This window comes from Lethenteron reissneri, chromosome 9 (assembly GCF_015708825.2).
Source record: "Lethenteron reissneri isolate LAM-NWPU_2019-01 chromosome 9, ASM1570882v1, whole genome shotgun sequence".
Taxonomy (NCBI): domain Eukaryota; kingdom Metazoa; phylum Chordata; class Hyperoartia; order Petromyzontiformes; family Petromyzontidae; genus Lethenteron; species Lethenteron reissneri.
Genome location: NC_083787.1, coordinates 10,069,179 through 10,082,448, shown reverse-complemented (window position 1 = coordinate 10,082,448; position 13,270 = coordinate 10,069,179). Strand labels below are relative to the sequence as shown.

Here is a 13,270-nt window from a genome sequence, read left to right as displayed (position 1 = left end):
CGCGGAGAGAGACAGAGATATGCAAACTCCAAATATACAGGCGTCAGGGTCGGAATCGAACCGACAACCTCCTGTATACCAGGCGAGGTAGCTAACATCTCATCGGGCTCAATCGAGCGACGCTGACCGCCGTCCTCTCTCGCGCGTCACGGCCTCCCCCCCTCACCCCGTTCTCCGCCCGCTCCCGTTCCCCCCACCCTCCAGGCGAGCTGGAGCTCCTGCTGGACCGAGCCAACGACCTCATCGAGTTCCGCATCGAGGCCGTGCTGCGCGAGATGAGCGCAACTCCGTTGTGCTCGCTGCCCACCGGCGAGCCCTGGAGCTGCGACGAGTTCCTGCGCTCCGTGCAGGTGCGGACTTCACTAGCGGTGGTCGCTGCCGAGGCGGTGAACCGGGGGAGAGCCCTCGTGTAGCCTGTTCTTATAGACTTCGTCACCGCTGATGTTAGCCCGGGCCGGGAATTGGAACTCCCTCTAGGATCATAGTGCGGTGTGCTAACCACTGTGCCATCGCTTCGCCTGCATGTGTACAAGTACGTATACATGTGCATGGCTATGACCACATCTATAATAATGCGCCCGATCTGATCATATCTCTGAAGCCACTTAGGAATGAGCCTGGATAGCGCTTCGATAGGCGATCACTACTCTTAAAACGGATGTTATAGGCTGCTGTGGAGGTAGCCACTTTGTCGGCAGATGGCAGTGCGTCAAAACGTGTTGTTGTACTGTACTATTCTACAACGTATACGCACGGCCACTTTCACTGAGCTGCACTCGCCAGCAGCGTGGTGATGAATGGAGGGCCTCATCCAGCAGTGCGTTGGCGAAATTGCTGTATCCGTACGACGCGTGCGTGCGCGCGTGTACGTGCTGCGCTGTGTCCAGGACTTGTGCGCCAAGGGGTCTCAGACGTTGCAGAGTCGCAGTGCCCAGGTGGAGGAGGCTGCTAACGAGCTCATCAACCTGTTCGTGGACACGGAGCCGTCCGACCGCGACGGGGAACTGCCCGGAGATGGAGGGGACACCCAGCCCGGCACGACCATTATTTCTTTACTCGCTCTTGAGTCGACGCGCAGACCCACGCGGCACGATCACCGCAGCGGACGCTGAGTGGCAAGACAGTAAAACTTCTTGAAGCCTGACCCATTGGCGGTCAGGTCAGATTCTACGGCAGACTACAAATACATATGATGCATTGATATGCTAACTGTAAGGCTGCATTGACAGTGGTGCAAAAGCACGAATGCTAAATATTCAACACATTTTTCAACAACACTGTGGCCTTAAAAGGATAAATATATAACTGGCGACGTGGCCATTTCTGGCATACACGGAAGTCTGGCTTCACTGAGCCTGGCTTGGAGGAGTTTTACTGAATTTGGCGGGGCCTGAACTTGCTGTTCAGCACCGTGGTGCCATACAGGGAGTGAAATGCGTGCAGTGATGTCTCAAGCGCCCGAGCTTTTAATTATGTTCTTTGGGTCTTTTGGTAAAGTCACGTAGATAGATCACCTGATGACGATTGCTTGTGTTGCGATCAAAACGTCGTGATATTGTTATTATTTTATTATTTTATTATTTTATTTTATCTATCTACGTGGCTTTACCGAAAGACCCAAAGAATATGAATTCCTGCAGTCACGAAAGCTTTAAGTCAACTTTTAATGATGCTCTTGGTTTCATGTCTTGAGACAAAGTGTCCATTCAGATCCCTCACACAGCAGTGCAAGCCTCTGTTTTAGAGAACAGCGCTCTGCTGGGCAAAGCTTCCCTTGTGCCGTGTCGGTTACATGACTCTATTTACGGTAACTTCCGTATGGTTACATTATACAGTGTGTACTATTATTTTCATTAAGTCGAATTATCCTGCTGGAAATCAAGAATTGAGACTGTTGAATTGCTCCCCAAGGAGGCCCAGTTCAAACAACAATCGCCACTGGCGTTAACCATGGCCGGGATTTCAAGCCCAGAATTGTTGTTGTGTTCGTTGCGCAGAGGACCGCTGCGCTACTTTCCCGGTGCGCTAACCTCCCCGTCTGGCACGTGCGCGACCCCGACTTGACCCCCACCCCTCGCAGGTGAGAGCCGTAGCGAGAGCCGGCGGGCGCCGAGCCGGGCGTCCTCCACCGTGGCGGCGACACCGCGCGGGACGGCGGCGGCGGCGGCGACGTCGTCGGCGCGCTCGCCCTCGCTGAAGCGGCGCCAGCGGCGGCGGGAGGCGCAGGCGGAGGCGCTGCGCGAGGACGCCCAGGAGCTCCTGGGCCTGTACAGCGCCCGCAACTCGGAGGCGCTGCTGCGGGCCACGCGCAGCACGCTGGAGGCCGTGCGCCGGCGCATCCACTCCTCGGCCGCGCTCAGCTTCATGGGTGCGGGCTGAGCGCGGTCGTACTTGTGTCGGAGCGGCGGTGGCGGCGGCTGTGTGAAGCCGACTGGATGTGTTTCCTTCAGCGATTGTTTATTTGTGCTCGTAATGTCGGTTGAGTAATTCGGGAGTGTTATTGAAGTGCCGCGACGTTTTGTTTCGTTATTAGTAATTGCTCAGTTGTGATCGTCATTGATTGCTGTTGGGAACCGTAATTACAAGTGGTACGAGATGTATGAGCGGTTATGACGATAATGACTGCAGTGCCAACGGTGCTTACAGTGATGCATTAGTGACATTGGGATTGATGACAGCGCCTATTATGGCAATGATGAGAACTATGGTGATGATGAAGATGATGACAAAAGTGATGATAAAAATGGTGGTGATTACGATGGAAATTATGACTGTCGCGATGATGACGATAGCCATTATTGACAAGGCTGATTGATGACAGTATGAATGATGATGATGACGATCGTGAAAAATGCTTATAAGGATGCTGTTAACATCGTTAACAATGACCATCATAATACTGGCAATATCCAGGACGATGACAATGATGATGATTATGATGATGAACCTATCTACGTGACTTTACCGAAAGACCCAAAGAAAACGATAATAACATAATGACGACGACGACAACAACAACGATAAATAACACCCCCATTACCACTGGCGGTGCCACTCAGAGAGCGATGGGGGCGGCAAGACGCGGGCGCCTCCACGGCCGTTCCTGCGCACGGAGGCGACGCTGGACATCCCCACGGTGGCCGTGCAGCCGGCGCTCGAGCAAGTGCAGCAGTTCATGAACCGCGCGTCGGAGAGCGTGCTGGCCGTGAGCCGCGGTGTGGCGCGCTGGAGCAAGGAGCGCATGTCCAAGGTGCGGCCCTTCCCCCATCCTCCCCCCAACTCTCTCTCAAGTCCCAACAATGGAGTGCATCATGGAAACAGGGAAATCATTTACACGTCATATTATATAATAATAATGAATATAATAATGCTATAACTATGATAATTGTTTTTTAACCCTTCTATCTGGCAACTAAACAAGGAGTCATGTTTGCATAGACCACAATACCTGCAGTCATAATGCAAACCAAAAACATAACTCTGATAATGTATGCACTGTTTTTTGTTTGCATTATGACTGCAGGTATTGTGGTCAATGCAAACATGACTCCTTGTAAAAAAAGGTGTCAGTTTTGTTGCCAGATAGAAGGGTAAAAAACCAATTATCATATTTTTTACTGGCAAATGACGTTCCAATGGTGAATGCTATAACTATTTATGGTCTTTCGTAATCTACCTCTGAAAAAGCCCTGCTCGCACCATGTCAATAGTGGGAGTTGTTTGACCATACTTCACCATGCTAGTCAGTGCGGGGTGATCGCATCAAGGAGCATAAACCATCATGTGAATTCCGGTCATCCTCGCAGGAGTGGCGTTTGGCTAGCCATCGAACAAAGATTGTCACTACATCGTGCGCTTTCAGATGCGCTTTTGCGGCCGCTTGGAATGCTCTCCCTTCCGATATTAGGAAGCCACTGGAGCGATGCACTTTTAAATCATCTACGTTGAAAACTCATTTATTTAGAAAAGCTTTTTGTGTTCAGTTTATTTTTTCCTTCCCCTGTACCTCCGATTAGCACGGTTGGCTATGTATGGTGTGAAAGAAGTTCAAGATACATACAAGCGGGATCTTATGGCTGCCTCCGTAATTGCTCGCTTCTGACAAGGGCCATGGCTGGGAGTCGTTGTGGCCGCTGGATCCACAGTTGTGCCACTGCTCCACTCACGGATTGATCCGTCATTATCAACCTGCTCACTGTGCTCCACCATGCAGTAGGTCACGTCGTTGGCCCCGCGGAAGGGCCACTCGACTTTAAACGGTGGCTCCATCTCTGGCTCCCGTTCGCTCCGGGGCGATAGTAGGCACGCGTTGCCGCCACCGTGCTTGGCCCCGAAGCTCAGGGGTTGGCGCGGTCAGGCGTAGGCCTGTGGCCAGCGGATTCTGTGAGACTACGGGGGTCTCGTCTTGTGTCCCCCAGGCCAAGATGGCAGAGAAGAAGCTGGCGGAGTTGAGGAGGAGCAGTGTGAGCAGCGACATCACGGACATCTCCGAAGTGGCCTCGCGGGGAAACCAAAGTGAGCCATGCCGCACTGAGCACGTTTCTCTCGACTTCCAATGGAGCGCTCGTGCTTTCTTGAGTTCTGTTTAAAAAAAAAAATCTCTCCTCCTCCTCGGTCGGCACAGACGGCAGTGTCAGTGACGTTGGGGGAGCTGCCGCCGCCTCCAAAGCACGCAACTATTACAAGCTGGTGGCAGAAAACAAGGAGATTGTGAAGCTGGTGTCTGTGCTCGGGACGGCCATCACCTCCACCAAGAAGGTGCAGCGCCGGAAGGGGACAGGTGGCTCACGGGGTTCACAATGGGCATGCCACGGTGGCGAGATGTAAACTCCCTCGCCTGGTACACAGGAGGTTCTGGGTTCGATTCTGACCCTGACCTTTGTATATTTGGAGTTTGTACGTTCTGCGCGTGGTCTCGTGGATTTTTCTCCGGGTCCTCCAGTTTTTCCCTCCACATTTAGAATCCACATGTGTTTAGAGTATTTGATTGCTATACATTTCCACATATGTCACTTCGTTGTGCTATCATTTGTGGCCAGGTCGCTTCTGAAAAAGAGCTACTTAGCTCGGTGGGCCTTACCTGGTAAAATAACAAAAATTGTTCAGAGTTCATAGTAATACCAGAGACATTGCGTTGGTGCCACAAAGATCCTCGCTTCGAATCTGGGTTTCAGCCGCTTGTGATTAAACCTGGTGCTCAAGCAGAACGAGTTTTAAGATTCACTTCTTTCACCAACGACTGCACACAAAAAAACATTACATTGAGGTTTGCAATGCATTTGGCAAAATTCCTCCTCTGTGAATTCAAATATATAGAATCGACTCCCTGCGCCTGTTCAAGTTCAGGCGACTCTTGCAAGTAAAGTCACTGTTACACAGACCACTCTTTCAAATAAGAATAATGAGAATAACCCAAAAATCTCTATTATGGATGAGAATATCCCTGGTCCTCTGGAGTTCTCATCTGGTTGAACAAAATAAACTTGAAGTCCAGGCACTAAGCCTTAATTTTTTCGATCTGCCTATGACTGACTGCTACTTTCTACCAAAATGAATGCCCTCTGTTTTTGTAGAGTCACATTTACTCAGTGTATTAGAGACGCAGTTATGTTTCGGTGGATATTAATAACAATTGTATTATGTTTGAATCTATGAATCGATGCATCTTTGATGCCTAATGATTTTATAAAACCACGTGGTAAATGCGAGTGTCGCGCCTTTTCCACGCGTACCTCCGCCGCCCTCTGCGGCTCTTTCCCCACCACCCCGTTTCACCCGTGCCGGGCACCGCCGCACTGCAGGACGTGCAGACGGCGCTGGAGCGATTCAGCAGCTACCACCACATCTGGCAGCGCGGCCGCGAGGAGGTCATCGGGGCCTTCGTCAAGGGCAGCCCCCTGTTGTCCGAGTTCGAGGCCCAGATCCTCTTCTACCGGGGTCTCGAGGATCAGATCATCAGCGAGCCCGAGTTCCTGTGCGTGGGCGCCTTGGCGGTCTATACTGGTAGGGCGCGGCGGGTTGGCTTGTCGAGTGAATGAAACGTTGGAACACTGCGTCCGGGGCGGCAGCGGTGCACAAGCACAATACATAGACACGAAAATGTCACGTTTGTCGTCAACACCGCCCGATAACAGAAAAGTTGTGACCTTTGTGATGAGCTGGGCTTGGCGGTTTGGCAATGCACGCCTGCAATCCAGAGCTTGATGGATCACGTGCAATATTGTGAAACTCTCAAATTCGCTGATCTGCGTGGTGGCCAGCTGTCAGTACGGCAAGTGGGAGGAAGCCATTCGTATGGGGCTATGAGTCTATTCCACTCGTGTGAGTGGGCTCTCACCAGGCACGCCCGTTTCCTCCCACATGAAGCCAAACGTGGCAAATGATGATGAAAAATGAATAACTGCCTTTAGCTAATTGCTACTACCCAGGTGTCTCTCTCGTCCGGTTAAATAGAGGACGGATAAATGGACGAATAATGTCCTCGAGATAAATCTCTTTTCTGCTCAATGTCACACGGCCGCTAGATTCCATACTGCCGCCCCGCCTCTCTCTCGCCCCTCCCCTCTCAGCCAACCTGAAGCTGTCGCTGACGGCCGAGACGAAGGCGTGGATGGTCGACTTTGGACGCCACTGCAACCTCAAGTACCGCTCGGAGATGGAGGCCATCTTCTCGTTCATCGAGGAGACGAGCAAGAAGCTGAGCCGTCCCATCCGCGACCTGGACGACATCCGCATCGCAATGGCGGCGCTCAAGGAGGTCCGCGAGCAGCAGATCTCCATCGACTTCCAAGTGGGGCCCATCGAGGTGAGGCGGGACTCCCTTCGTGAGCGACACGGCTGTCTCAATTCAAAAAACCTTCCCGACTCAACTCTTTTTCCCCGTCGTGCGCGTACCGCCCTGTCGGCCTTCCAACTGTTGCTTTCTTGTTTGTAACGTTTCCTGCTTGGCTTTGCTTTCTCTCACTGTCCTGTTTTTTTTTTAATAAAAATAACTATATGTAATAGGCGACAGTGGCCCTTTTTCTGAGTGCATAACTAGAGAGGTCAGAGATGCATTGTGGATGATGAGAACTGAAGACTGCACTTTACACCATGGGGCCTGATGAGAATTAAAAACACATTTTTTGATGAGCAGTTTTTAAACTGCCATAGAATTACTTACCTATTGGAAGCTATTGAATAACAGACAAACTCTTCAATATTAAAAAAACTATTACTGACAAAACTAATTTACGTGAAAAATTTAATTATAAAATGTTCACACGGAGATCGATATCACATATATTTGTGCGAGTCATTCGGACGCCATGTTGCCTGGTTTCTGTGCTTTCCTTTTATTTGTCGTTGTTGATAACATGAAAAAAATAATTATCCTTCCATTGCACGCACGGGCAGACGGTTTTAATTTTTCACATCTGCCCGACCTCCCCGTGGTTGGTGGTGGCGGCGAGCAGGAGTCGTACGCGATGCTCACCAAGTACGGCCTCGCCGTGGCCAAGGAGGAGGTGGAGAAGGTGGACGCGCTGCGCTACAGCTGGGAGAAGATGCTGAGCCGGGCGGTCGAGGTGCAGTCGGAACTCATCGCCATCCAGCCGGAGTTCCGCAAGGAGCTCATCACCAACGTGGGCACCTTCGTCGTTGACTGCAGCGACTTCTACCACGACTACGAGACGGTCGGTCCGGGGGAGGGGTTGGGGGTGGTGGGGGGGTGGGTGGACTGCACAGAGGCGATCCAGTCCAGATTTAAAAAAGATATCTCAATTGGCATATTTGTTCAGCCTATGACCAGATATATCTGGAATTGCGCCGATTTAGTCACATCTCAGGAGGCAAGCGGGGTTGGGCCTTGATAATACTTGGATTGACGAACACTGTGCGCCAACAGGTTGTCTTGAAGTGCTGTGGGCCTATGTGGTGAGCAGCAGAGGGCAGTGCAGAAAACCTATTTTTTAAATCCTTTATATTAAGTTCGCTTGCTTGCTTGCTTGCGTGCTTGCTTGCTTGCTTGCTTACGACCGTGTAAATCTTTCGGTCGTTTTTTAACCCACTTCCCATGATCCAATCGAGTTGACATTTTCCACACAGACTCGTTGTGCGTGACAATTAATTTTTTTCCAAAATTTTACACTATAGGACAAAAATATTATATTTAATTACCAATTGTTTAATACTGCAGACAATCATCTGACCCATAGGTGGCAGCCATCTCAAGCCAGAGGACGAGAGGACTCTAGCCACCACGCATATAAAGGATTTAGAGTGAAAAACTTTGTTTTTACGGGTTATACTTATTATATGTTTATACTGTACTTATGTGTTCCCACGTCTATGCTCCCCACCTGCACTGGCCCGCACTGATCCCGGCGTGCTTGAGCGCGGTCAAACACACCCCGCGATGCGCACCGTGCGGGGAGGCCCTCATCCGGCAGTGGATAGACAACGCGCTGCAAATACGAATAATGAATCTTGCACGGGTGTTGGGTTGCGGTGGGAGTCGGTGTGTTGGTTGGTGCTTCACTTGCGTGCCGATGACTCCTTGACTGCGTTTCTCCAGGAAGGGCCCATGGTCCCTGGAGTTGCTCCGCAAGATGCAAGCGACAGGCTGATCATCTTCCAGGTGAGATATCCTCAACATGAGATAAAAGGGGTGAACACTTTCCATATGAGCTAGCTCACCTTTCTCTGCATATTCGTAGCCTTGGGCGATTGTGTAGCCTTGGGCGATTGTTGTGGCATGTGAATGACACAAATGCTGAAATAATAAACAAGGAATAAGCCCAAATGCTGCGTAAAAATATGATGGCACCAGACCACGCAAAATCCTCCGGTCAAAGTTCGATTTATTCGAAAATAAAATGCACGGTGATGAAAACTGTGTTATACTTACTTTTTGGCGCAAAGAAACATGGAGAGATGTGTGCTTGAATTACACTGAGAGACAGACACAGGAGCAGATAGGCTGCGAGCATATGCAGGTAAAAACATCGTGACTATCATGAAAAGTACGTGGGCTTGGACATGGCACTGTGATAGAAGGGGTGATGGTCCAGACTAACTATGGAGATGGGAACTGCCTGCGAGGGTGTGCACTGGAGATGCAGTGAGGCAATCGGCCGATGCGCAGGCGCTATATAAATCGATACATCGCAAATCGCGATAGATGGTTACGGCTTTCGGAGGCCTTCATTTAGTGTTCCGTGGCCAAAGATGATTATTTATGATGATGACGAATTTAATACAAAAAAATCTGGTAACCCTTTCAGAACCGCTTCGACAACCTCTTCCGAAAGTTCCAGACGTACAGCGACGGTGAGGAGCTCTTTGGGCTTCCCGTTACACAGCACCCGCATCTCGCCGAGATCCGGCGCCAGCTGACGCTGCTGCAGAAGCTGTACGTCCTGTACAACAGCGTCATCGACACCGTCAGCGGCTACTACGACATCCTGTGGTCTGACATTAACATCGAGAAGATCAACAACGAGCTCCTGGACTTCCAGAACAAGTGCGCGTGCGGTGGCTTTTGCCGTGTCAGGCACCTGTGTGTACTGCTACTGTTGATGTCTGCGCCGTTGATATCTGGTGCGTGAATTGGTGAAAAGGTTGAAAGCTTGTCAGGTGGCCAGATGGTTCAGGGATATGACATTTTGTCAAGAGCCCTGCACCGCCAGAGTCCAGCTGTTAGCCGCCTGTCATTAAACTGGGTTCTGAAAAAAGTCTTCATCTGATGTTCATCCAGCTGGTATGATAGATGTTTTTAATTAAGCTAAATTTAAGTGATGAACCCAATTCAATATGATGATTGTGTGCAAGTAATTGGTAACCAGGTTGATACCATCAACTTCACTACGGTTGAGAATCCGGTTTAATTACAAGTTGATGCCTGGATTCAAACTCAGGATGTCAGCACAACACTGACCTCTCAACTACCTGGCCACTTCAAAATGATAAGAAAAAAATATATTATTGCACAGCTAAATATTCTGCTTGTATTCCATCTATGGGTCAGGGTCTCTCATCGCCACTGTTGCACATTTCATCACCACCTTTGCCAAAGGCAGATCTAGAAACGTCCCAAAGGTAGGCAGTTCTGAAATTTCATGGTTTTTAAATAGGACCCTATATTAACTAAAAAGAATACGTTCAATACATTTTCTCTCGTAAATACCGATGAAATGCCATTTTTGGGGGATCTCGGGGGGGGGGGGAGGGGGGGCGTTGATTGCCCCATCACCCGGTGGATAAAAGACAAAAACAAAACTCTGGGTCGGGATACGCGCCGCCCAGGTGCCGCAAGCTGCCGCGGGCGCTGAAGGAGTGGCAGGCGTACCTGGACCTGAAGAAGAGGATCGACGACTTCAGCGAGAGCTGCCCCCTGCTGGAGCTCATGTCCAACAGGGCGATGATGGCGCGCCACTGGAAGCGCATCGCCGACACCACGGGCCACGCGCTCGAGGTGGAGAACGAGGCCTTCAAGTTGCGCCACATCATGGAGGCTCCGCTTCTCAAGCACAAGGAGGAGATCGAGGTGAGGGTTGAGGCGCGTGAGTGAGTGAGTGTGTGTGCGCGGTGGCGTAGCGGCTGGTGCACCGCACTACGAACCCGGCGATTCGGGTTTGTTTCCCGCTCACGGTCGACACCAGTGGCGATTATCTGAACCGGTCTTGGGCCTCCCCTAGGTCGACTCAGCCTCAAATGAGTACCTGGTGTGGTGTGTAAACATCACCCCTCGTGTGCTGTGCCGGCCTTCATAGGTGCTCGCTAAAATAAGTTGCTCCTACAGTCTGTTAAGGCTTTGAGTGGACTTGCCGAAGACAGGTAATAGCAGTGCCAAGATCCGTCTGTATGGAGAAGGCTCGTGAAGGACGCTACTAGGCAGTTGGGGCAGTCACTTTCCAATAACAGTGTAGGGCAGCGGAGTGACGCTCACAACAACGAGCAGAGCACCGGGCAGCTAAAATACAGCAAGTTGGTACAGCACAGGTGGTGCATCTGCCAGTCATCTCGGTCACTCAACCCATGGAACCTGGGTCTGTCCAGTGTCCTCCTGTCAGCGAGCCTTCAACACTTCATGTGGTGTCGGAGATCACCTGACCTGGCACAAGCGCCGTGGTGATGTCACCCTCACTTAGTGGTGAATGACGGCTGTTGTTGTGTCCTTAATAGTATAGTGGTTAGCGAACTGCGCTATGAAGCTGACAGCCTGAGTATTATTTCCGCTTTATGGGCAACATTGGTGAGCAATCTCTGAACCGATCCTGGGCCTCCCCTCGGTCGATTCTTCCTTAACTGACTCCCTGATGTGGTGCATGTAAACAGCACCGCTGGGGAGACACAAGCGCTCTGCTGTCCCCATAACAGGACATCTGCATCAGCGCGGTGAAGGAGCGTGACATCGAGTTCAAGCTGAAGCAGGTGGTGGCCGAGTGGGATGGAAAAACTTTCACATTCGGCAACTTCAAGACGCGCGGGGAGCTGCTACTGCGCGGTGACAACACGACCGAGATCATCGCCACGATGGAGGACAGCCTCATGGTGCTCGGCTCGCTCATGAGCAACCGGTGAGGGTGACCTGAAATTAACCAAAAAAATACACTTTTCATTTTACCAGGTAAGGCCCACTGAGCTCATATAGCTCTTTTTCAGAAGCGACATGGCCACAAATGATAGCTCAACCTAGTGGGTTACCATCATGTGGAAATTTATAGCAGCCAAATACTCTAAATGCATGTTTCTAGATGTGGTGGGAAAAACCGGAGTGCCCGGTAGAGAACATGCAAACTGCAAATATACAGGCGTCAGGGTTGAGATCGATCCCACGACCTCCTGTATACCAGGCGAGGTAGTCAACATCTCGCCACCGTGGCGCCCACGGTGGCGTAGCTTCTCGCAGTTGCCGCCGTATGACTCTACAAAAAAACGACGCACCAGGAGAGATTGAGGATGTCCCGTTCCTCGTGCTGGCGCCCGGGCGGCCGTGCGCGCAGGCAGGAGAGCGTCCTCAAGGTCATGTTTATTTTGTTTAAGCAGGTGATAATTGAAGAGACCAGGATAAGTGTTATTTGCAGGAGTGACCTGGGTCATTAGTAGGGTGGATGATGATTGCCTGTAGATGGACGATGATTGCTTTGTGTTTAGTCCCCATTGTGTAATTTGTAGGTATTTTTCGAATTTGTCACTTTGGACCCTGACGCCTGAGCACAACGACTTACTCTTGCAACTGACATCAAGGAATCTTTGATGCGTACTCTGAAGCATACGGTTTGTGCATTTTTATCTGTTTAGGATCAACAAAAATGTTATTTTATCTTCGACTAATTCACTCAGAATTGTGCCCGAACTCGTCGGATCTCGGAAGCTAAGCAGTGCAGAGGCCTGGATAGTTGCTTTGAAGGACGACCACCAGCGTCATCATTGTCGTGTGACCTCTGAACGAATACCTTACGGGGGGGGCACACTCGCTGCACCACAGCGACTGACGGCACAGAGCGAGTTTGCTGAGAGGGTAAAACCACATTAGCTGTATGTATGTTGATGAACTGTGAATAACCCAACTAATAATAGACGTCAATTGTAATTTATGTGACTACATTAACCCCCAAATTAAATCACAAATTAAATGTAGTTGTTTTCATTTTTATTATTTTTCACCCACGTGACTTTACCGAAAAAACCAAAGAGTATGGATCCTTGCAGTCACGAAAACTTAAAATCTAGAATTAATACATGAACCCCCCTCTGGTCTTCACGCCTCCTCTTATTTAAGACTAAAAAATGAGATTTTCTGCACATTTCTGGCTGTTGCCTGATGAGGCTGGTTGTAATTACTCGAATTATAAATTTTGTGGGTTTACTCTCCAACACACCAGCGTGCTGAACTAGCAAATAATTGGCATGTTTTGTTTATGTAACAAAACATACTAATTGGCTGTGTCGGGTGGTGGCGGGTTTAGCGACACATTTATATTTACGCGATCTAACCCCAAAATACCTCTGTTATGCACACTTGCTGGCCTACCGTGCGACGTAGTTGCGATCTCTGACAACAACCAGCAACACCAGCACGATGTGCATGTGTCACGGTGTGCAGCTACAACGCCCCGTTCAAGAGCCAGATCCAGAAGTGGGTGAGCAACTTGTCAAACACGACGGACATTATCGAGAACTGGATGACCGTGCAGAATCTGTGGGTCTACCTGGAGGCCGTGTTCGTGGGCGGGGACATCGCTAAGCAGCTGCCAAAGGTACCCCCCCCCCCCCACTCTCACCCCCC

The 13,270-nt window shown here is 50.4% G+C and overlaps 1 protein-coding gene across 1 annotated transcript in view; it reads left to right on the top strand.

Moving 5' to 3' along the window:
* The window catches only part of DNAH5 (dynein axonemal heavy chain 5), a 117,253-nt gene that overhangs the window by 49,574 nt on the left and 54,409 nt on the right, over positions 1 to 13,270 (top strand). The window contains exons 17-30 of the mRNA XM_061548140.1: positions 205 to 350; positions 888 to 1,035; positions 2,081 to 2,368; positions 3,060 to 3,250; positions 4,419 to 4,515; positions 4,625 to 4,758; positions 5,802 to 6,003; positions 6,570 to 6,805; positions 7,455 to 7,673; positions 8,555 to 8,617; positions 9,264 to 9,502; positions 10,285 to 10,525; positions 11,359 to 11,558; positions 13,088 to 13,241. Coding sequence (XP_061404124.1) covers positions 205 to 350; positions 888 to 1,035; positions 2,081 to 2,368; positions 3,060 to 3,250; positions 4,419 to 4,515; positions 4,625 to 4,758; positions 5,802 to 6,003; positions 6,570 to 6,805; positions 7,455 to 7,673; positions 8,555 to 8,617; positions 9,264 to 9,502; positions 10,285 to 10,525; positions 11,359 to 11,558; positions 13,088 to 13,241 — 2,558 coding nt within the window. The remainder of the gene's footprint in view (positions 1 to 204; positions 351 to 887; positions 1,036 to 2,080; positions 2,369 to 3,059; positions 3,251 to 4,418; positions 4,516 to 4,624; positions 4,759 to 5,801; positions 6,004 to 6,569; positions 6,806 to 7,454; positions 7,674 to 8,554; positions 8,618 to 9,263; positions 9,503 to 10,284; positions 10,526 to 11,358; positions 11,559 to 13,087; positions 13,242 to 13,270) is intronic.